Below are 21,811 nucleotides of genomic sequence, written 5' to 3' on the forward strand. Positions count from 1 at the left end.
CCCGTGCTGCCTTTTGAAATCTTCTATTCAACTCTTTAGTATCTTGAATTCTTCCCTGTGCTTTGGCTTCTCTGCGCTCCAGTGCAATTTTCAGAGTCTCCTGACATCCATTTGGTGGATATGAACTGTACACCTCTGGGATTGGAGTGCAGTTTCCTGCCACTAGGCCATCAGAGCTCGCCCCAGAACTGACATGTGTGTAGTCATCACTAATATTTCCTTAAAAAGATATTTGCAATGAATAAGCCATTGGTCATAAAAAGTTCTATCATACTCTCTCCAGCCATATTTCTAGCATCAAGGCCATATTTTCCTATTATTAATCCTTTGTTTTTAATTTTTGTATTCACCAGGTATTATTCAAGTATCTTAATTGCATGTTCAATCAATTTAGGACTGCATAAGTTGTGTTAACATGTCCTTTTTTTATGTGCATGGATATGATCTTTTCACTGACAGACAGCATTGAAGTTCAGAATAGGCCTTAAAATATGTGCCTAAATTTGTCATTCCCAGCACAGTAGATCATATGGTTGATTGTTCACAAGAGAAGTAGCATATGATCAATAACCAGTAATACTGAAGGAAGAAGTCCAAGATGCACTGAAGGCACTGGATAAAAATAAGGCTAAAGCAATTAATAGAATTGAGACCTGAGGTGTCACAAGAAACAGAGAGAATCCTGGACAGTATCAGTCATCTATGTCAAGAAATTTCTAAGACAGTTCTAGCCAATGACAGGAAAAGACTCATATTTGTGCCCATTACAAATGTCAAGTTGTTCCAACAGCAAGTAAAATCTTGCTGGGGATTATTTTTACATGACTGGAAAAGTACATCACCAGAGAACTATCAGATACTCAGTCTGGATTAAGAAGTTAGTGTGAAATGAGGGATACCAGATGAGACCAGATGGAACTTGCTGAAAACAGAGAATATCAGAAAGATGTTTACTTGTGTTTTATTGACTATGTAAAGGCATTGACTCTGTGGATTATATTAAGTTATGGGCAGCATTGTGAATAATGGGGATTTAAAAAAAAACTTTACTTTGTTCATGTGGAGCCTGAATATGGACCAAGAAGTCATCATTCAAATAGAACAAGGGGATATTGAACAGTTTAAGATGACATCCATGAGTCTCCTTTCATCATATCTATTCAATTTGTATCCTGAAAAAACAGTCCAAAAATTCTAGTCATATGTAGAAGAGAGTGATATTGGGATTAGAGGAAGAAATATCAGCAACCTATATTATACAGACAGCACAATCTTGGTTGCTAAAAGTGAAGAGGACTTGAAATACTTAACGAAGGAGATTGTTGTTATTAGGTACCACAGAGTTGAGTATGACTTATAGTGACCCGATGAACATTAGATCTGAACCCCTTTTATGCCACCTTAAGCAACTCTGATACTGTATAGCCCATTGTTACCGTCACTATGTCAGTCCACTTCATTGAGGGTATTTCTCCCCCACCTTTGCTGACCCTCCACTTTTCTGAGCATGATGTCTTTTTCCAAAGACTAGCCCCTCCTGACAACATGCGCAAAGTATGTGAGACAAAGTTTTACCATCCTTCCCTCTAAGGAACATCTCTGCTGCACTCTCTCAAAGACATATTTATTCTGGATTTCAACGCAACATCAATGAAACAAAATTTGTCACAACTGGATCAATAGACAAAATCATGATAAATAAGATGACTGACTATACTGAAGTTGTCAAGGATTTAATTTTACTTGGATTGAAAATAACACCCACTAAAGCACTTGTTATTGTTGTTGTTATTGTGTAACAGAGTTGGAATTGACCCACAGCTGACCCTCCAGCTGGTTTGTCCCTTTATAGCAGATTTGCCCAATTTAATAGATTCTTTAATTCATTGACTAATGCTGCTGTGATGGCTTAGTGGCAAGAAGCTGCACTGCAATACCAAAGGCACGTGGTTTGAGGCCACCAGCTGCTCCATAGGAGGATGGGCAATCTCCTCCTGTGCAATAAATTGCCTGCCTCTGAAAACCAGCTGGTCACACAATGGAATACTATGCTGGATTGAAAAACAAGGAACTCATGCAATATTCTTCAAAATGGGTGACCCTGGAGGACATTATGCTGAGTGAAGTATCTCAGTCACAAAAGGACAAATATTGCATGGTGCCACTGTTGTAAAACAGGACTGACCTTGGGGTTGGAGAGAGACTGAGAAAGATGGGTTCAATAATGTATACTGCATTGAAACAGACGAGGGAGAAAACTGTTTAAAAGGGATATGTGATTAGGTATTTTTGTCATGACAGGAGTCTAGAGTAAAGGCTACATGGTAGAGTGGACCTGGGGGAGGGTTTGTAAAACAATGAAAGAATTTTTCTTTTACTTTTCCAAGAGGTAAGTGTACTGGGGGGAGGGTTGGGAGGGGAGAAATGTGCAACAATGAATGAATGGAAATCCAAAGTCTCTGTAAATTTTTACTGAAATTAATAATAAATTTAAATAAAACAAAAAACCCAAAAAAATCTTTAAATTTAAAAAAAAAGCAGCTGGAGGGTACAAATTTAGAAAGGTTTCAATCTGTTGTGTATAGGGTTGTTATAAGTCAGAGATGACTAAAGGGCACCTAACAACAAGAAAGTTCAGAAGGAAGCAAAGATGAATGAAAATGGTGACACTTAGGAGGAGGTGGGAAGAGTGCTGTTACAATGAAGGAATTACAATCAAGGGCTTGAAACAATGCATATGAATTGTGAAATGGGAAACCAATTTGCCTTGTAAATTTTCACATGAGTCACAATAAAAAAAACACATTGACTATATACATGCATGTCACCTAATGAGCAGTACAGGAATCAGATTGAATACATCTATGGAAAAGCACCAGGATTTGAGGAAGACTCATCAACAACCTGCTCTATGCAGATGATACAACCTTGCTTGCCAATACTGAGGAAGACCTGGATCATTTGCAGCAGAAAGTCAAGAACTGTAGTCTTCAATATGAACTGAAGCTCAACATCAAAAGACAAAGATTCTCACCACTGGGCCAATTTGCAACACCATGATGGATGAAGAAGAGATTAGGGTTGTTAACAATTTCAGCTTCTTTGGCTCCACAGTCAACACTCTTAGTGCCAAAAGTCAGGAAATAAAAAGATAAATTGCATTGGGAAAATCTGCTGTCAGGGACCTCTCCAGAGTACTGAAAAGTAATGATGTCAGTCTAGAGACTGAGGTGTGTCTAATACAGCCTATGGTTTTCACAATTACTTGCTATGCATCAGAGAGCTGTATAATGACTAAGGATGACAGAAAAAGAATTAATGCCTTCAAATTGTGGTGTTGGAGAAGAGTCTTGAACATGGACTGCTAAGAAAACAAATTAGGTCTGTCTTGGAGAGGGTGAAGCCAAGTTCTCCTTGGAGGCTATGATTTTGAAGCTCCATTTCACATACTTTGGTCAAGTCACCAGGAAAGATCAGTCCTTGGAGAAGGACATCATGCTTGGAAGGGTGAAAGGACAGCACAGGAGAGGAAGACCTCAGATGAAATGGATTGATACAGTAACTGGGGCAATGGGGTTGGAATTAGTGAGATGGCTTAGGAAAGGGCAGGGTTCAAAGCTGCTGTACATAGGGTCACTATAGGTCACAGGCAACTTGATGGAACATAACAAAAACAACTGAAAAATTAAAACAAAGTAGGCATTAGCATATTCCCTGATCTCAAAACCATAGTACCAAAACAGTATGGTACTAGTATGACATATAGATCAATGGAACAGAATAGAGAAACCAGAAATCTATTTACAATTGATATTCAACACAGAAATGAAACCCATTTCAACAGGATTTTAGTCTCTTTAACAAATTGTGCTTGCAAAACTGGACAGCTGGTGTTAAGAACCTGAGCTGCAATCTTGAAGGCACATGGTTTGAGGCCACCAGCTACTCCATGGGAGAAAAATGGTCAATCTCCCGTGCAATTAACTGCCTCCAAAAACCTACCAGAGGGTCAGCTGTGTGCTGGTTCCAACTCTGTGGTACAAAACAACAACAACTTGTAGAAAACGAAAAGAGACTTCACATCTGACTCCATACACAAAAACCATCTCAAAGTGGATCAGAGACCTAGGGATAAAACTAAAACCCATAAAGACCATCAGAGAGGGGGGAAAAAAACCCAGGAACAAATCTAGAAAGACTAGTCTTTGATACAATTATAGGATTCACATGAGCACAGTTAATTATTCCAAGGTTCCTATTATTTTCAAAGTTAGCAATAATTTGTTATGATCCAACAGTAAAATGGTTCTGCATAGTCAATAAAATAAAGACAGACATCCTTCTGGTATTCTCTTCTTTTTAGCCAAGATGAATCTAACATCAGCAATGATAGCCCTTGGGTCATGGCCTCTTCTAAATCCAGCCTGAATTTCTGGAAATTATCTGTCTATATACAGTTTTACCTATTTTTTTTATAATCTTCAGAAAGATTTTACTTGCATGTGATATCAATGATATTGTTCAGTAATATCCACATTTTGTTGGAGTATATTTTTTAGGAATGGGAACAAATACAGACCTCTTCAAGTCGGTTGGTCAGATATCTGTTTTCAAAATTGCCTGGCACAGCCTGGTGAGCATGTCCAGAATGCATCTGTTAGTTGAAAGATGTCAACTGGTATGTGTCTAAATAGGAGGAAATGGGACATGGAGGCACAGGACCAGGAGCATCTCTCTGAAAGGGCCAGAGGGAGTAAGAATAGCACAGTCTCTCAGCTTCCCAGAGCAGAAAACAGATAAAGAACCTGGAGCCCAACCCTATGGTGACTCTAGAGCTGCAGCAGCATCCAGAGGTTCGTTTATTTGTTGCTGACTCACAGACTCAAAGTTATGATACTGACAATGAGATTTACTAGGGAAGTGAGTGGGGGAGACAAAGAATATCTCACAAGACAATCCCAGGATTTAACCCAACAGTTCCAAGTGACAATTCCTCAGTAAATCCATGCTTTTGTTTCAGTTCAGCAGTCAAATCCAAATCATCCAGCCAGGTTTGTCTCAGAACAATCACAAGGCATCTTCTTCTTCAAACATCCGGCAAGACAGTCAAAGCTTTAACTATGGCCAACACAAATGCAAAAAGCCTGGTCACACCTTGCCACAGTTTTGCATGGCAATGCCACAGCCTTTCCACAATCAGGGTCTCACTCTCAGCAGGGTCTTGCTGCCACAAGCCTTGCTCACCTAAAGTCTTGTTGCCCAGTGTGGGAAACACTTTCTCTTATCCTAATCCACAGCTGTTGATATAATCTACAATTACAGTAGATGGAGACCAGAGGCTAAATGGCTTAAAAAAAAAAAGGTCAATTTTTAGGCTAACACCACAGTATCCCATCTGTCCCTGGGGACTTATTCTTTGCAATTGCCTTCAATCCAATTTTAACTTCATCTTTCATTGGTTCATCATCATATGCTACTTCCTGAAAAGGTTCTTTATCGGTCATCTCTTTTTGGTACAGCAACTCTTCTATCTTCTTTTGATGCTACCTAGATCAGGATTTTGCCCAAGACATCCTTCAGTATTGCAACCAGAGGTCTGCACATTTTGTTATTCTTTGCTTTGTCTTCTCTAGCTACCCTTTGAAATCTTCTGTTTATCTCTTTTACGTCAACATTTCTTCCCTTAGTTTTGGCTTCTTGATGTTCTAGTGAAGTTTTCAGAGTCTGACATCCATTTTGTTCCTTTCTTTCTCTCCTGTCTTTGTAATGACATTTTGCTTTCTTCAAGTTATGAAGGAAGAAGTTCATGGTATCCTCTGTAATCCCACAGCTCATCTGGTCTTTGATACAGTGTTCAATGTTTCACATCTATTCTTGAAATGGTTTTAAATTCAGGTGGGATAGATTCAGTCTATCCCATGTTTGTTTGTTTTTTTAACATTGAAAACATTGAAAATGTTTTATTTTTTGTTGGTGGTGCACATTTGCTTCCTCCTGTCCATCCTCTCTCCTCCAGCCCTCCCTGCAACGAATCCCTTGTTGCAAATTATTGTCATACACATATCCCATATTTCTTGTGTACTTTTATTAATTTTCTACAGCTACAATTTGAACTTGCACATGAGTAATTGATGGTCTGTTCCACAGTCAGAACCTGACCTGGTTTTGTCTGCTAATATTAAGCTATTCCATGGACACTTTGCATAATGTAGTCAATCTGATTCTTATGTAGTCTATCACGTGAAGGTCATGTGTAGGATTGCCATTTGTCATTTCTTTGTTGGGTTTTTTTTCAAGTATTTGCAATGAATAAATCAACGACCATACAAAATTCAGTCATTCTATCTCCAGTCACATTTCTGTTACCAAAGCCATCATTTCTCACCACTAGTCCTTTGTTCTTTCCAAATTTTGCATTCTCATCATCAATTATTAATAATGAATCTTGATTCATTTTTTGGTCATTCTGAGGCTGTAGAAGTTGATAAAAAGCGTCAATTCCACCTTCTTTGTTTTTAGCTGTTGGTATATATATTTGAATAATAATTTTATCAACAAGTTTTCCTTGCATAAATATGGACAATATCCTGCCACTCACAGCATTGTACTTCAGGAAAGACCTTAAAGTGGTCTTTTTTTACTATGAAAGTAACATCATTCTTCCTCAGATTTTCATTCTCAGGAAAATAGATCATGATTGTTTGATTTAGAGTGGCCAATGCCAGTCCATCTTCACTTGCTAATGCCTAGGATATTGATCTTTATGTGTTCCATTTCATTTTTTTTTCACAACTTCCAATTTTCCTAGATTCATACTTCATGCATTCTGTGTTCCAATTACTAAAGATGTTTCCAGCTATTTCTCCTAATTTTCAGTCTTCCAATCTAAGGGCTTAATCCGTACTGTATCCAGCAGTGTTCCTCTATAGTCCATAGTGTTTCCAAATGCCTGTTATTGTTGTGGTTTTGGTGTTTTGGTTTTTCTTTTTTTTCAGATGTGGATGACCAATCCTTCTCCTTGTTGTTGTTGTTTTTATGTGCCGTCGAGTTGTTTGCGACTCATAGTGACCCTATGTACAACAGCCCTAAACCCTACTCTATCCTGTGCCAATCGCATGGCCTCTGACACACACATCTGGATTACCCCAGTCATTGAATCAATCCACCTCATAGAGGGCCTTCCCCTCCTGTGCTGTTCCTCCACCTTACCAAGCATGATGTCCTTACAACATGTCCAAAGTATGTCAGATGAAGCCCCAGAATCCTTGCCTCCAAGGAGTAGCCTGGTTTAACCCTCTCCAGGATGAATCTGTTTGTTTTCTTGGCAGCCCAGGGTACATTCAATACTTTTCTCCAGCACCACAGCTCAAAGGCATCAATTCTCCTTCTATGTTCCCTAGTCATTGTCCAACTCTCTGATGCATAACAAGTGATTGCAAAGACCATGTCCTGTATCAGGGGCACCTTGGTCTCCAGAGAGACACCGTTGCTCTTGAGTACTTTAGAGAGGTCCCTAACAGCAGACTTTCCCATCACGATATGTTTTTTGATTTCCTGGCTGCTGGTGCCAAGAGTGTTGACTGTGGAGCCAAGCAAACTGAAGCTGTGAACAATCTCTCAATCTCTTCACCATCCATCGTGATGCTACCATTTGGTCCAGTGGTGAGAATCTTTGTCTTCTTGACATTGAGCCTCAGTCCATACTGAAGGCTGCAGTCCTTGACCCTCTGCAGCAAGTGCATGAGGTCCTCCTCAGTTTCGGCAAGCAGGCTTGTGTCATCTGCATAATGCAGATTGTTAATAGATCTTCCACCAATCCTGACACCACACTTCTCTTCATAGAGCCCAGCCTCTCTGAAAATTTGCTCTGCATACAGGTTGAAAAGGCATGGAGATAGGGCACATCCCTGGCATACACCCTTCCCAATTTTGAACCATGTGGTGTTACCTTGCTCTGTTCTAACAACTGCCTCGTGGCCCAAGTATAGGTTTCGCATTATCATGATTAAATGTTCTGGGATTCCCACTCTTCTCAGAGTCAGCCACAGTTTGTTATGATCCACACAGTCAAATGCCTTTGCATAATCAATGAAACACAGATAGACCTTCTTCTGGTATTCCCTGTTTTCAGCTAAGATCCATCTAACATCAGCTACAATATCCCTCGTACCACGACCCCTTCTAAACCCAGCCTGGACTTCTGGCATTTCTCTGCTGATGTGCTGTTCCAGTCGTTTTTGGATAATCTTCAGTAGAATCTTGCTTGCATGTGAAGTCAATGATATTGTTCTGTAGTTTCTGCACTCAGTTGGCCAAGTGGTTGTTCTCCAGATTTCTTGGCACAACTTGGTGAGCACATCCAGGGCAGCATCTCTTAGCTGAAATATGTCAATTGGTATACCATCTATTCCTGGGGCCTTATTTTTTGCTATTTCCTTCAAAGCAGCTTGAACTTCTTCCTTCATCACCATAGCCTCTTGCTCAAATGTTATTTCATTAAATTCTTCTGTATCTGGCAATTCCTTTCGATACAATGACTCAGTATATTCATTCCATCTTCTTTTAATACTGCCTGGATCATTTAATATTCTGCCTAAAGCATCCTTGATTATAGCAACTCGAGGTTTGAATTTGTACTTCAGTTCCTTGAGCTTAAGAAATGCTGAACGAGTTTGGCCCTATTGATTTTCCGACTCTAGCTCCTCGCACATTTCATTGTAATATTTTGCTTTGTCATTAGCATGTCTTAATCTAGAAACTCCACATATTTACCATGAGTGATCATGCTGGTATTTGAAATATCAATGGTATAGCTTAGAGCATCACAGCAACCTGCAAGTTACTCCAGTACAGCAAACTGATAGATACGTGTTGTACTTATCAGAGCAAATAAGAAGCAAACAAGCACATACATACCTAAATTATAAAATAAATAAAATACATAATAAATATATATAATAAAATATATACCTAAACTATGAAATAACATGCGAATCTCTCCCAAAGAAACTGGCAGATAAGTGTTGTTGTAAGCCTTCCCTCGGATCTGAAAGCCTGAGGCGATGAATCACCCCTCCCTTCCTAAAGCTCAGCCCCAACACAGGTCACTTGCATCAACATTCTGTGCCAAAACAGTGACAAGACCTGGCTGGAAGACATGTAGGCCTCAAGGCTGGAAGAGGAGCAGACTCAAGTAATATATAGCTGCTGGATAAATACTGCTGCCCTGCCTTCCCTTGCGGTTGTCACCATTTTTGGCCTCAGTCTGGACTGACACCATATTGGGTCTCAGTCTATCTACATCAAGGGTGCCTAATAAACAGCATCTTGCTACACACAACCTCCAGTGTTGTCTGTTGGCACATTCTCTGGGTTCAAACTAATCAAGGGACTGAAACCAAAACCTTTCAGTACCCCTAAAAGCAAACTATAAAAAATAAGCAACACACAGATATCTTGCAGACCTCAGCTCATGCCCACCGGCTGGCTGAATCCTGTGGTTGCAGGTGGGCAGATGGTACAGGATGCAGCCCAGGCCCACTGGCTGGCTGAAACCTCTGGCTGCAGATGATACATAATTGTGCTCATGTGAAATCTATACCTAGCTGTTTTCCAAATTGAGCACGGTGCAAAATCAAGAAAGGTGTGCATCAGGGATGTCTCTTTTCTCCATACCTAGTCAATCTGTATACTGAACAAATCATTCAAAAGGCTATACTTTTTATTTTTATTTTATATTGCTTTTCTTACTTTCAGGGCCACAGAGTTGTCCACACCAGCACTCTCCCTCACTTTCCTGAAAACAGCTACAGTAATGATCAAAGCACCAGCTGCAACTCTGTTTATCTCTGTTAGAGCTGCAAAAACTGTTTCACCTCCCTTTCCCATGAATAACTATCCACCACCCCGGACTTGCTCCCTTATCTTGTACCAAGCAGCTGCAAACATCCTAACTACAAATTTCCTTGTAAGGCAATATAAAACTCTACTGTAACTTTAAGTGATGGCTGATCTCTGCTTTGGAGGCATCCGGCAGTTTCTCCTCAATAAACTGTCTTTCTAGGCCTCAACTGAGTCCTGTCTTTCCTTGGCAACCTTACACTTACAAAATCTACACTGTATGTATATACATTGTATTTCTTTTATGAAAATGTATTTACATTTATTATTAATTTCAGTAAAAATTTATAGAGACTTTGGATTTCCATTCATTCACTGTTGCACTTTTCTCCCCTCGCAACCCTCTCCCCTAGTACACTAACCTCTTGGAAAAGTAAAAGAAAAATTCTTTCATTGTTTTACAAACCCTCCCCCAGGTCCACTCTACCATGTAGCCTTCACTCTAGACTCCTATCATGACAAAAATACCTAATCACATATCCCTTTTAAACAGTTTTCTCCCTCATCTGTTTCAATGCAGTATACATTATTGAACCCACCTTTCTCAGTCTCTCCCCAACCCCAAGGTCAGTCCTGTTTTACAACAGTGGAACCATGCAATATTTGTCCTTTTGTGACTGAGATACTTCACTCAGCATCCTCCAGGGTCACCCATTTTGAAGAATATTGCATGAGTTCCTTGTTTTTCAATGCAGTATAGTATTCCATTGTGTGAATATACCACAGCTTCTCTATTTGTTTGTTGATGGTTGTTTCCAACTCCTTGCTATTGTGAACAAAGCTGCGATAAACATGGGTGTGCATAAATCTGCTTGGATGTCAGTTATGGTCTCTTTGGGGTATATTCCCAGTAGTGGATTTGTTGGGTCAAAAGGTATCTCTATTTGCAACTTTTCGAGAAAGCACCATACCGCCTTCCACAGTGGTTGTACCATTTTACATTTCCACCAACAGTGAATAAGGGTTCCAGTTTCTCCACAACCTCGCCAGCAGTTGTTGCTTGCTGTCCTGTTAAATTTTTGCCATTCTGACTGGGGTGAGATGATATCTCATAGTTGTTTTGATTTGCATCTATCTTAGAGCTAGGGATTTTGAATATTTCTTCATGTGCTTGTTAGCCATCTGAATGTCTTCTTTGGTGAAGTGTCTGTTCATATCCTGTGCCCATTTTTCTATTGGATTATTTACATTTATCTTGTTGTGGTGCTCAAGTATTTTATAAATTCTGGATATAAGTCCCTTATCTGATATGTCATTACCAAATACTTTTTCCCAGTCGGTGGTTTCACTTTTTACCCTGTTGGAGAAGTTTTTGGATGTGCACAGGGATTTGATTCTTAGAAGATCCCACTCATCTACTTTATCTTCTCCTGGTAGTAGGTACATTGTGTTTCTTACAATCATTCTGATTCATTATATTTTATAAAGTCAATCAACATTTAATTATGTCCACCACTGTCTTTCCAGATCCTGGCCAGATCTTCCCCATTTCCTTTACTCACTCCTCCCTCTACCCATCAAATTGTGCAACCTTATGATTTTCTCCTCTGCCCATCCTTACCCCTCCATTCTTACCCGAGCCCCCTTAGATTCTCATAGACATTTTACTAGTTATCTATTGCTACAATAATGGTACCATATAGTATGTGTCTTTATGGGACTGAGTTAGTTCACTTAGCATAATGATTTCCAGTTCCTCCCAAGTTACGTAGTAATTTTCTAAATTTCTAATATTCCATTGTGTGAATGTACAAAAATTTCTCAATCCACTCAATTGTGGTTGGACAGCTGGGCTGTTTCCATGTTCTTATGAGGGTAAATACCACTGCTATGCTATGAACATTGGTGTACTAATCTCCATCTGTGTCTCAGTTGTAATTTTCATGGGGTATATTCCAAGCAGTGGAATAGCTGAGTCATATGGAATTTCTATGTTCAACTTCTTGAGGAAATGCCAAACTGCCTTCCAGAGTGGTTGTATCATTTTATAATCCCACCAATAGTGTATGAGTGTTCCTATCTCACCATGCCACATCCTATTCAACATTTATTACTTGCTGTCCTGTTAAACTTTGCCACTGTTACTGAGATAAGAGGATATCTCATTGTCCTTTTGATTTGCATCTCTCTTATTGCAAGTGATTTTCACCATTTCTCCATGTATCCATGTATCTATTGGCCATGTCTTTTTGTGGTCAAAAGGCTATACTTCATGAAGAAAAGTGGGGTATCAGTATCAGAGGAAGACAAATAAAAAAAACTTGCATTAAGCTGTTAATACAACCTTGCTTGCTGAAAGTGAGGAGGACTTAAAACATTTGCTGCAAAAGATAAAGGTCTATTGCTTTCAGTATCTCAACATCAAGAAGACAAAAATCTTACTACTGGGACAATGGGCAACATCACTGTAGATGGAGAAAAGACTGAAGTTGTCAACAATTTCATCTTGCTTGGATCCACAATCAACATCCTTGGTACCAGTAGTCAAGAAATTAAGACATGTGGCATTGAGAAAATCTGCTGTCAAGAAATTCTCCAAGGTGTTAAGGAGAAGTAATGTTCATTTAGAGACTAAGTTGCACCTGATTCAAGCCATGATCTTTTCTATCACTTGCTATCTAAGAACAGGGCAATGACAGAGAATAGTTTTCTTTGGGTTGTTGTGTTGGAAAAGAATTCTGAATATCATACGAACTGCCAAAAGAACAAACAAATCTGCCTTGGAGAACGTAAAACAAGGTTGCTCCTCGGAGGCAAGGCTGGTGAAATTTCATCTCACATATTTTGGGCATGTTGTTAGGAGAGACCTGCTTTGATTTCTATCATGCTTGGTAAGGTGGAAGGTCAGCAAAAGAGAGGAAGACCCTTAATGAGATGGATTTACACATTGACTGTAACAATGCTCTCAAATATATCAGAGATCATGAAGATAACATGAGGGGGCAAGGTTCAGATTCATTGTTTATAGGACTGCTACCAGTAACAGTCTACTCAACAACATCTAACACATGAATAGGCTTGCATACATAGCAAAAAATGTACAACCAGGAGACAGTAAGTTCAGTGAATGGGAACTCCTAAAAATTAAATTCCTGTTGGCATAAAAAAACTTTTCTAATAGGGTAAAAAGCCCAAAGACTAGAAAAATATATTTGGCAATGATATTTCACTGAAGGAACTCACAACTAAAGTGTGTAGAATACTATACTTCCTCCACACACACAAAAAAGGACTGATTACACAATTTCAAAATAGGCAAAAAATATGTAAAGATTCTTCACCAAGGAGGATATTCAGATAGTCAACAAACACAAGAGGAAATGTTCAAAATCACCCGTCATCAGAGAGATGCAAATCAAAACAACAAGATACTATCTCACTCTAGCAACAATAATAAAGTTTAATAGGACAGCAAACAATAAATATTGTTGAGGATGAAGAGAGACTGGAACTCTCATGCACTGCCAGCAGGACTTAAAATGGTACAATGTTTAAGAAAGGCAGTCTGGTGTTTCCTCAAAAAGGAAAATATAGAAATTCCATTGTTGTTAGGTATCATTGACTCAAGTAGGACCCATAGCAACCCTATGAACAACAAATCTGAAACCTGTCCTACCCTGTGACATCCTGCCAATCTCTGACATACTTGAATCCATTGCTATAGTCACTGACCCTTCAGGATAGTGAAGCATGATGTCCCTCTCCAAGGAATAGCCTTTCCTAGCAACATACCCAAACTATGTGAGATGAAGATTTATCATCTTTGCCTCCAAGGAGCACTCTGGCTGCACTTACTCCAAGACGTATCTGTTTGTTCTTCTGGCAGCCATGGGATGTATATTCAGTACTCTTCTCCAATACCACAACTCAATGCTTCTATTATCTTTTTTCAATGTCCAGCTCTTGCTTGCATGGCAAGTAATTGAATAGACATGGCCTGAATCAGGCACACCTTAGTCCTCAAACTGACATCATTGCTCCTCAATAATTTGGAGAAGTCCTTGACTGCAGACTTTCTCAGTGTAATGTGTCTTCTGATCTTCTGACTGCTGGTACTGAGGGTGTTTACTGTGGATCCAAGTAAAATGAAGTCTTTTACAGTTTCAATCTTTTTCCCATTTCATATGACCTAGCTATTCCACTACTAGGAATATACTCCAAGGAAATCAGAGCTGAGACACAAAGAGATATATTCACCTATGTTCATTGCAGCATTCATTATTCACAGTAGAAATAAGATGGAAACAGCCCAAATGCTCATCAGCATATGAATGGAAGATTAACTGGTGCATTCACACAATGGAATACTATGCAGCACTAAAGAACAATGAAGAAAAAAAATAAAGAACAATGAAGATTTTGTAAAATACTACACAACATGGACAAGTCTAGAGGACATTATGTTGACTGAAATAACTCAGTCACAAAAGGACAAATACTATGTAAGACTGTTGTTGTTATGTGCCATCGAGTTGCTTGCGACTCATAGCGACCCTATGTACAACAGCCCTAAACTCTGCTCTGTCCTGTGCCAATCGCACTCTAAGACTACTATTGTGAAAATATAAGGTAACTGTGGGAGGAGCAGAAATAAAATGTACAGGATAGGGAAAGTAGAAATAGAATACTGTAAAGGATCAGGACAAGGGACAACCAACTTGAAGAAGAATCGACTAAAACACAATATGTTGTTGTTAGGTGCTATTGAGTATGACTCATAGTGACTCTATGAAAAACAGATCTGAACCTTTTCCTATCCTGTGCCATCCTCACACTTCCTGGCACACTAGACCCCTACTGTTGCAGTCACCATGTCAACCCACCTGGTCAAGGGTCTTTCTCCCTTCAAAGCCTCATGTCCCTCTCCAAGGAATAGTCTCTCCTAACAACATGCCTAAAATATGTGAAGCTAATTCTCACTTTCTCTTCCTCCAAAGAGCACTCTGGCTGCACCCTTTTAAAGACATATTGCAATTAAGAAAAAGGAATAGGAGATAGATATATAGATATATATATAGATATATAGATACATAGATACATAGATACATAGATACATAGATACATAGATACATAGATATATAGATATAATTTGTTCAAAAGTGGAAAGGTGAGAAAGGGGGCAAAAGAAGAAAGGGAGGGGAAACCAACCATTAGGGCAGCAGAGATTAGTGGACAAATGAGGGGTGAAGGAATAGTCAAGGTGTAATGGGGACTTTGCTAAATGTCGATAGTTGTAGAGGGGCTTCAGGCCTTTTGTACATAGAGTTTTGCTCAACTTGAAGGCAATCAACAACAACAACAATAGGGACTTGAGGAGTCAAAGTGATAAAAGGCTTTGATCAATAGTAATTATATAAAACATAATGCATATGAATGATTGTATACATAGTTTAAAAAATCCAACACTTATGATCAGAGATATAGTTAATATTTGGAACACCAAATATATACATTTTTTTACTCTAGAAAAATCTGATAGCATAATTTAAAAAATAGTTTCAAATGAAAAAAAGTACTATCAGTATAAAATTAGTTTCAAATGGAAAAAAGTACTATCAGTATAAAATTAATGTTAGAAAATAGAATGGAATTAAAAGTTCAAAGAGAAAAAATATACAACTTCCAATTATGATAGCATAGCTTGATTATTCATATTCAAAACAGATGAGAATCATTACTGAATCACTATGGTGTTTAGGTTTTACTGAATTAATGTAAAGTCATGATTGTCAAAATTAACATTACATTTGTATCTATGACATTATATTGCATTCTGGTTGCTTTAGTGGGTAAGGAGTTGTGCTGCCAATCCAAAAACAAGTGGTTTGAATCCACCAGCTGCTCTGAAGAAGAAAGATGGGCAATCTCCCGTGTGATTTACAGCCTTTGAAAATCTGCTGGAGGGTCAGCAATGAATTGTTTCTGACTTGACAGCAATGAGAGATTGACAGTAACAATATAAAATTTTAGATGTCAATCTAAAAATAAGTGAAAAGTGTCACAGCAGTTCCAAAATACTTGAAAATAGTTTTATGTAAGCATGCAAAACCTATGTGTGTGCGAGTTATTGTTGCTGCTGTTGTTGTTAGATCCCCACATGTAGAATGCAACTCAGGAAGCCTATGAACAACAGGTTTGAATCTTATCCTATCCTGTGCCATCTTCATCATCTCTGATACACTTGAGCCCATTGCTGCATTCACTATGTCAATCCATCTATATGGAGGCCTTCCTCTCTTTCATTGACCCACGACCCTTCCAAGCATATCCTTTTCCAAGGAATAGGTTCTCCTAGCAACATGTCTAAAGTGTAAGAGATGAAGCTTTGCCATCTTTACCTCCAAGAAGCATTCCAGCTGAACCGTTTCTAAGACATAGATGTTCATTCTTTTGGTAGTCTATGGAATGGAAGGTGTATTTTGAATACTTACATACTCTCCTACCACATCGTTATCAGAGATGTATTGACACCCAGGCACATACACTGCAATAAGAGTTGCCTCCTTAGGTCAGCCAGCTCCTTTGCTATCTTTCCATCAGGTTTTGTGTAGCCAAACCAAAGCAAACTTATTGCCATATGGATGGCTGATTCTGACTCATAGCAACCTACAGGACATAACAGAACTTCCTTATCATGTTGCCAATGCTATAAATCTTATTGACAGCAGGATGCCTCTTCTTTCTCCTGAGTAGGACAGGGTTAAATTCTTTCTAGGAATGAGTCTAGGCATAACCACTAATCAACAAAAATATTATGGTGGAACTCTCAACATGTGATTTAAAATAGAAGTGATATACAATCACTTCTATTTTAAACTTACAATCATAAGAACTACAAGTGATATACAATCACTTCCTATTTTAAACTTACAATCATAAGAACTACAAGTCTGATTCCCCGCCCCCCGCCCAAAGACTACTTTAAAAGAATGAAATAAATTGTTTTCCACAATTTTTCCTTGTTTGGTTTTTTGTTGTTGTTTATTTTGGTGCTCCTTACATATGAGGTCACCATGGATTGGAACCAACTCCATAACAATGCATTTGGTTTGATTCAGTTTGCTTCCCTATTGGTGAAAGACACTTCACTAGTCTGCCTTTTGAAAGGAGCCTGGCATCAAATTTAGACCTAGGGTCAGGCTATGTAGCAATGAACCAGATAATTCAGTGCTATGTCCACAGCTCCTAATATTGTACTTGGTTTTCAAATTATGCCAAATTATCATTTATTGAGTTGGTAGTAGAAGAGCCCTCCACTTCCAGAATCTGTTGGCCTGGGCACAGTTCAAGTACATCTATGGATTTGTGCATGAAGGTGATGCAGGCTACTATGGCTAGTCTTCCATAGTAAGCAGTGGAAGGTACACAGAGATCTTTAGGTCCTTTGATGTCTGTTATTATTTTTTTTTTATGTCTGTTATTCTGTGCAGGTAAGAGAAGAGTTTCTCTTGCCCATACCTCAAAAGCACATTCCACAATCTCAGTTACTTGTTGCAGGCCAGAGAAAGCAAGAATATAATGGAAGGATACTGAGATGCTTCAAGTAGTTGAAGCAAGAGGTGGGTTAGGAAGAGCAGCTACCAGAGCTCTTCATCTCCTACTTCTGTCCCTTCTGTCATCATTTACTGGTGTGTAGCACAAAGCCCAAGAGCATGGTTGACATGACAACTGCTGCTTGTCTACTTTTCTTAAAGGATGGAAACTCTTCCTGCACCTCAGAAGAAACAGCATAGAGATGGCTGATTGGACCCAGGCATCCTCCCTAAGTTGGTTCCTAAAAACCAACTCCTAATGCTACACCAGGAAGCTTAAAACTCCACTTTCTTGAAGAAAAACGCCAGGTAATGTTTCATGCTAACCAAGGAGAACTTTGTTCTGGTAATAACCAGATCGCACAGACCCATAAGCTGGGCAGTATGCAGTAGGCTGAAGCTAGCCAGCACTATGAATGTAAAATGCACCCTGTAGTCTTACAGCATTGCTTATTTACTTTTCCTCTGACACACAATGAGACCGACAGCTGCCCTGGGTTGTGCTCTCTGGAACCAGCAACTAAAGCTGCTCTCCTACATCCTCAACCAGGCCCAAGACCTGAGCCACTTGTTCTGGGCTGTCTCCTCATGGGCTCCACGGTGCCCAATGCCCCTGGCTTCCCCATGGGATTCCCAGGAAGACCCCGAGTTCATTTCTAGCCCACACTGGCAGCTCTGCAGACCAATGTTGCGGCCCTTACATTCCTACCTGGTGCCCAACTCTGGGATTCTGCTAGGATTTCAGGGTCGTGGAACTGTGTCTTGGAGTTTAGGCTGCTATCTCAGCTACGAGAGTAGCCAGCTATAGGGATAGTCTTTCTGTGCCTTGTCGACAAAAACTGGAGGTTACCCCCACCCCTATCCCTCAGGCTGCTCAACAGCATCTGCAAGGTCAGAAGGCTAGCAGCCAAACCCTCAACCTACCTGTGGCTTTATGACCCTGAGGAAAAGAGGAGCAGACATAGATTTTGCAGTGCACTGGAACATGCATGCCTAGCAGCCTCTGGAGCTCTGCTCCTCTGGATCTGGTCTCTGAACTCTTTGGAGAAGCTCCATCCTCATGGAGAAAGACTGAGTTTGGGGTAAGAGGACAGATCTGGACAAAACGGGAGTACTTTGCAGCAGGAAAGATGGCTCCTGACTGTACCTCAGAACCTGTCTCTAAGGTAACATTTCACCAATTCAGAAACGTTTCTGGACTTAGCAAGTGCTCAATACTCAGCCCTGCAATACTGGAAAAAGCCTGCACAGATGAAAGGGAAAATAAGAAGGGAGGAAACGAAAGGCGATTGGAGCCGAGAACTGGAAGCTCCTTAAAGAGACTGCGCGGTCTCCGCCCTCCTTCCCACCAGCCTCAATGAATTAGAACTGTGTTTCCCAAACGTGCCTGATCATAATACTCTCAGGCCCTAGTTAAAGATACAGGTTCCAGTTACCGCCCTTAGAAATTGTGATTCGGTAGCTCTGCAAGTGGAGCCGAGGAAACGGTGATTTGAACACGCTCTCCCACGTGATCCTCGTGAACAAGCAAGTTTGGGAAATAATGAATTAAAGTAAACGCGGCTTAGCTGCAGAAACAACCTCCGCTAGGGGGCTACGACAGGAGGATTCCCGGGGGCGTCGCCTGCTTCCGCTGTCTTCTTCAGTAAAATTCCCTTTTGGGTCCAGCTGCTACTGCTACCACGCTCCCTCAGGCCGGGCGGGGGACACCCCGAGTTTTCCGTGGGCCCCGCGCCGCCACGCCCAGTGGCCTCCGCAGCCCTGAGAGCAGGGGGAGGAGTCGCCACCAGTGGAGGCGGAGGAGGTAGAGGAGGCGGAGACGACTGAGAGGAAGGTGCAGGCGGCGGGGAAGGTGGACGCCACTGAGAAGGTAGAAACAACGGAGGATCCGGGCCACCGGGTTGAGCTCAAACTGGAGCCAGCACCCGAACCGGTCCGGGAGGCGGAGCAGGAGCTGAAGGGGAAGCAGGACCTGGAGGATGAGAACCCAGCGCAGAGAGGCGGTGGCGGCAGCGGCGACGAGGTTCTTCCCCTCACCCTCCCTTCCGACCCGCCGCGGGCCCCCGATCCTTCCGCGCGTCGCAGTCGTGCTCCCCGACGCCGTTCCCGACCCCGACCCCAGACCCGGCTCCGTACCCCTCCGCAGTCTAGGCCACGGCCCCCACCCCGGCCTCGGCGCGGCCCTGGGGGTGGATGCCTGGAGGTGGATTTTGCCGTGGGTCCACCAAGCTGTTGCCACGTGAACAACTTTAAGGTGGGAGAAAACTGGAGGCAGGAACTGCGGTTGATCTACCAGTGCTTCGTGTGGTGTGGAACCCCAGAGACCAGGAAAAGCAAAGCAAAGTCGTGCATTTGCCATGTGTGTGGCACCCATTTGAACAGACTCCACTCTTGCCTTTCATGTGTCTTCTTTGGCTGCTTTACGGAGAAGCACATTCATGAGCACGCTGAGACAAAACAACACAACTTAGCTGTAGACCTTTACTATGGGGGTATATATTGCTTTATGTGTAAGGATTATATATATGATAAAGACATTGAGCAAATTGCCAAAGAAGAGCAAAGAGAAGCTTTGAAATTACAAGCCTCCACCTCAACAGATGTTTCTCACCAGCAGTGTTCAAAACCATTTCTTGGTGAGAAATATCTGACCTGGGAAACAAACAAGCCAGATTTAGAGATGCTGGGACACAACCCTCGGAGAAGAAGAATCACCTCAAGCTTTACTATTGGTTTAAGAGGACTCATCAATCTTGGCAACACATGCTTTATGAACTGCATTGTCCAGGCACTTACTCACACTCCAATCCTGAGAGATTTCTTTCTCTCTGACAGGCACAGATGTGAAATGCCAAGTCCTGAGTTGTGTCTGGTCTGTGAGATGTCTTCACTTTTTCGAGAGTTGTATTCCGGAAACCCATCTCCTCATGTTCCCTATAAGTTACTGCACCTGGTATGGATACATGCACGCCATTTAGCAGGATATAGGCAACAGGATGCCCATGAGTTCCTTATTGCAGCATTAGATGTGCTGCACAGGCATTGCAAAGGTGATGATGTTGGGAAGGCAGCCAGTAACCCCAACCATTGTAATTGCATCATAGACCAAATCTTCACAGGTGGACTGCAATCTGATGTCACTTGCCAAGCCTGTCATGGTGTCTCCACCACAATAGACCCATATTGGGACATCAGTTTGGACTTGCCTGGCTCTTGCACCTCCTTCTGGCCCATGAATCCAGGCAAGGAGAGCAATATGAATGGAGAAAGCCACATACCAGGAGTCACCACACTCATGGACTGCCTGCGAAGATTTACAAGGCCAGAACACTTGGGAAGCAGTGCCAAAATCAAGTGTGGTAGTTGCCAAAGCTACCAAGAATCTACCAAACAGCTCACAATGAATAAATTACCTATTGTTGCCTGTTTTCATTTCAAACGATTTGAACACTCAGCCAAACAGAGACGCAAGATTACGACATATATTTCCTTTCCTCTGGAGCTTGATATGACACCATTTATGGCCTCAAGTAAAGAGAACAAAATGAATGGACAGCTGCAGCTGCCAACTAATAGTGGAAACAATGAGAACAAATATTCCTTGTTTGCTGTAGTTAATCACCAAGGAACCCTGGAGAGTGGCCACTATACCAGCTATATCCGGCACCACAAAGACCAATGGTTCAAATGTGATGATGCTGTAATCACCAAGGCCAGCATTAAGGATGTACTGGACAGTGAAGGGTATTTACTTTTTTATCACAAAGATGTCCTGGAATATGAGTTGGAAAAAGGGAAAGAAAGACATACTCAAGCCTACTGAAGTGACACATGTAATAAAAGATGATAGCACCTATGCTACAACTGGTATCAAGATTTAAAGGACCTACTTGACCATGACCCATGGGCCTGACAGAGTAAGAATTGAACATTATCCAGTGTCCAAAAGGTCTTGATTGGAAGAAAAATAGGGAGGGACAAAAGTTGTAAACAGTCAATTAAAGGAAAATCAAAAGGCAGGAATGTTCTGGGTTGAGAAGGCAGGAGTAGGAAAATTTTGACACTGGAACATATCCTGTATTCCACCAGACAGTGGTGTAGGGTGGGAGGGGGGGTGGTTTGGGGGCATGTTTGTACCCTTGTAACCATAAAACATCTTTCTCTATGGGTATTTCAACTTCAAGTGAGCAATCATATAACAGTTACAAGTTTGAGGGGAAAAAAAAACTTATAAAATTGCAGCCCATTGCATAAGATGAGTATAAAAGTAGAAAAAGGAAGGAGGCAGGAAACACCTTTGCCAGTTTTTTTTAATTTTTGTGCTATTTAATGAGGTATTAACAAAAGACAATCCTACATGAACTAGTGAAAGGAAGAAG

General features: G+C 40.8%; 1 protein-coding gene across 1 annotated transcript in view; it reads left to right on the plus strand.

Moving 5' to 3' along the window:
• The window catches only part of LOC102861197 (ubiquitin carboxyl-terminal hydrolase 22-A-like), a 38,909-nt gene extending 17,654 nt beyond the window's left edge, over window positions 1-21,255 (plus strand). Inside the window, exon 2 of the mRNA XM_006902910.1 lies at window positions 19,223-21,255. Within this exon, the coding sequence (XP_006902972.1) occupies window positions 19,223-21,255 (2,033 nt within the window). The remainder of the gene's footprint in view (window positions 1-19,222) is intronic.
• Window positions 21,256-21,811: the final 556 nt, after the last annotated feature.

Source organism: Elephantulus edwardii, unplaced genomic scaffold (assembly GCF_000299155.1).
Source record: "Elephantulus edwardii isolate Elephantulus edwardi_28Jun2011 unplaced genomic scaffold, EleEdw1.0 scaffold00470, whole genome shotgun sequence".
Lineage (NCBI taxonomy): Eukaryota > Metazoa > Chordata > Mammalia > Macroscelidea > Macroscelididae > Elephantulus > Elephantulus edwardii.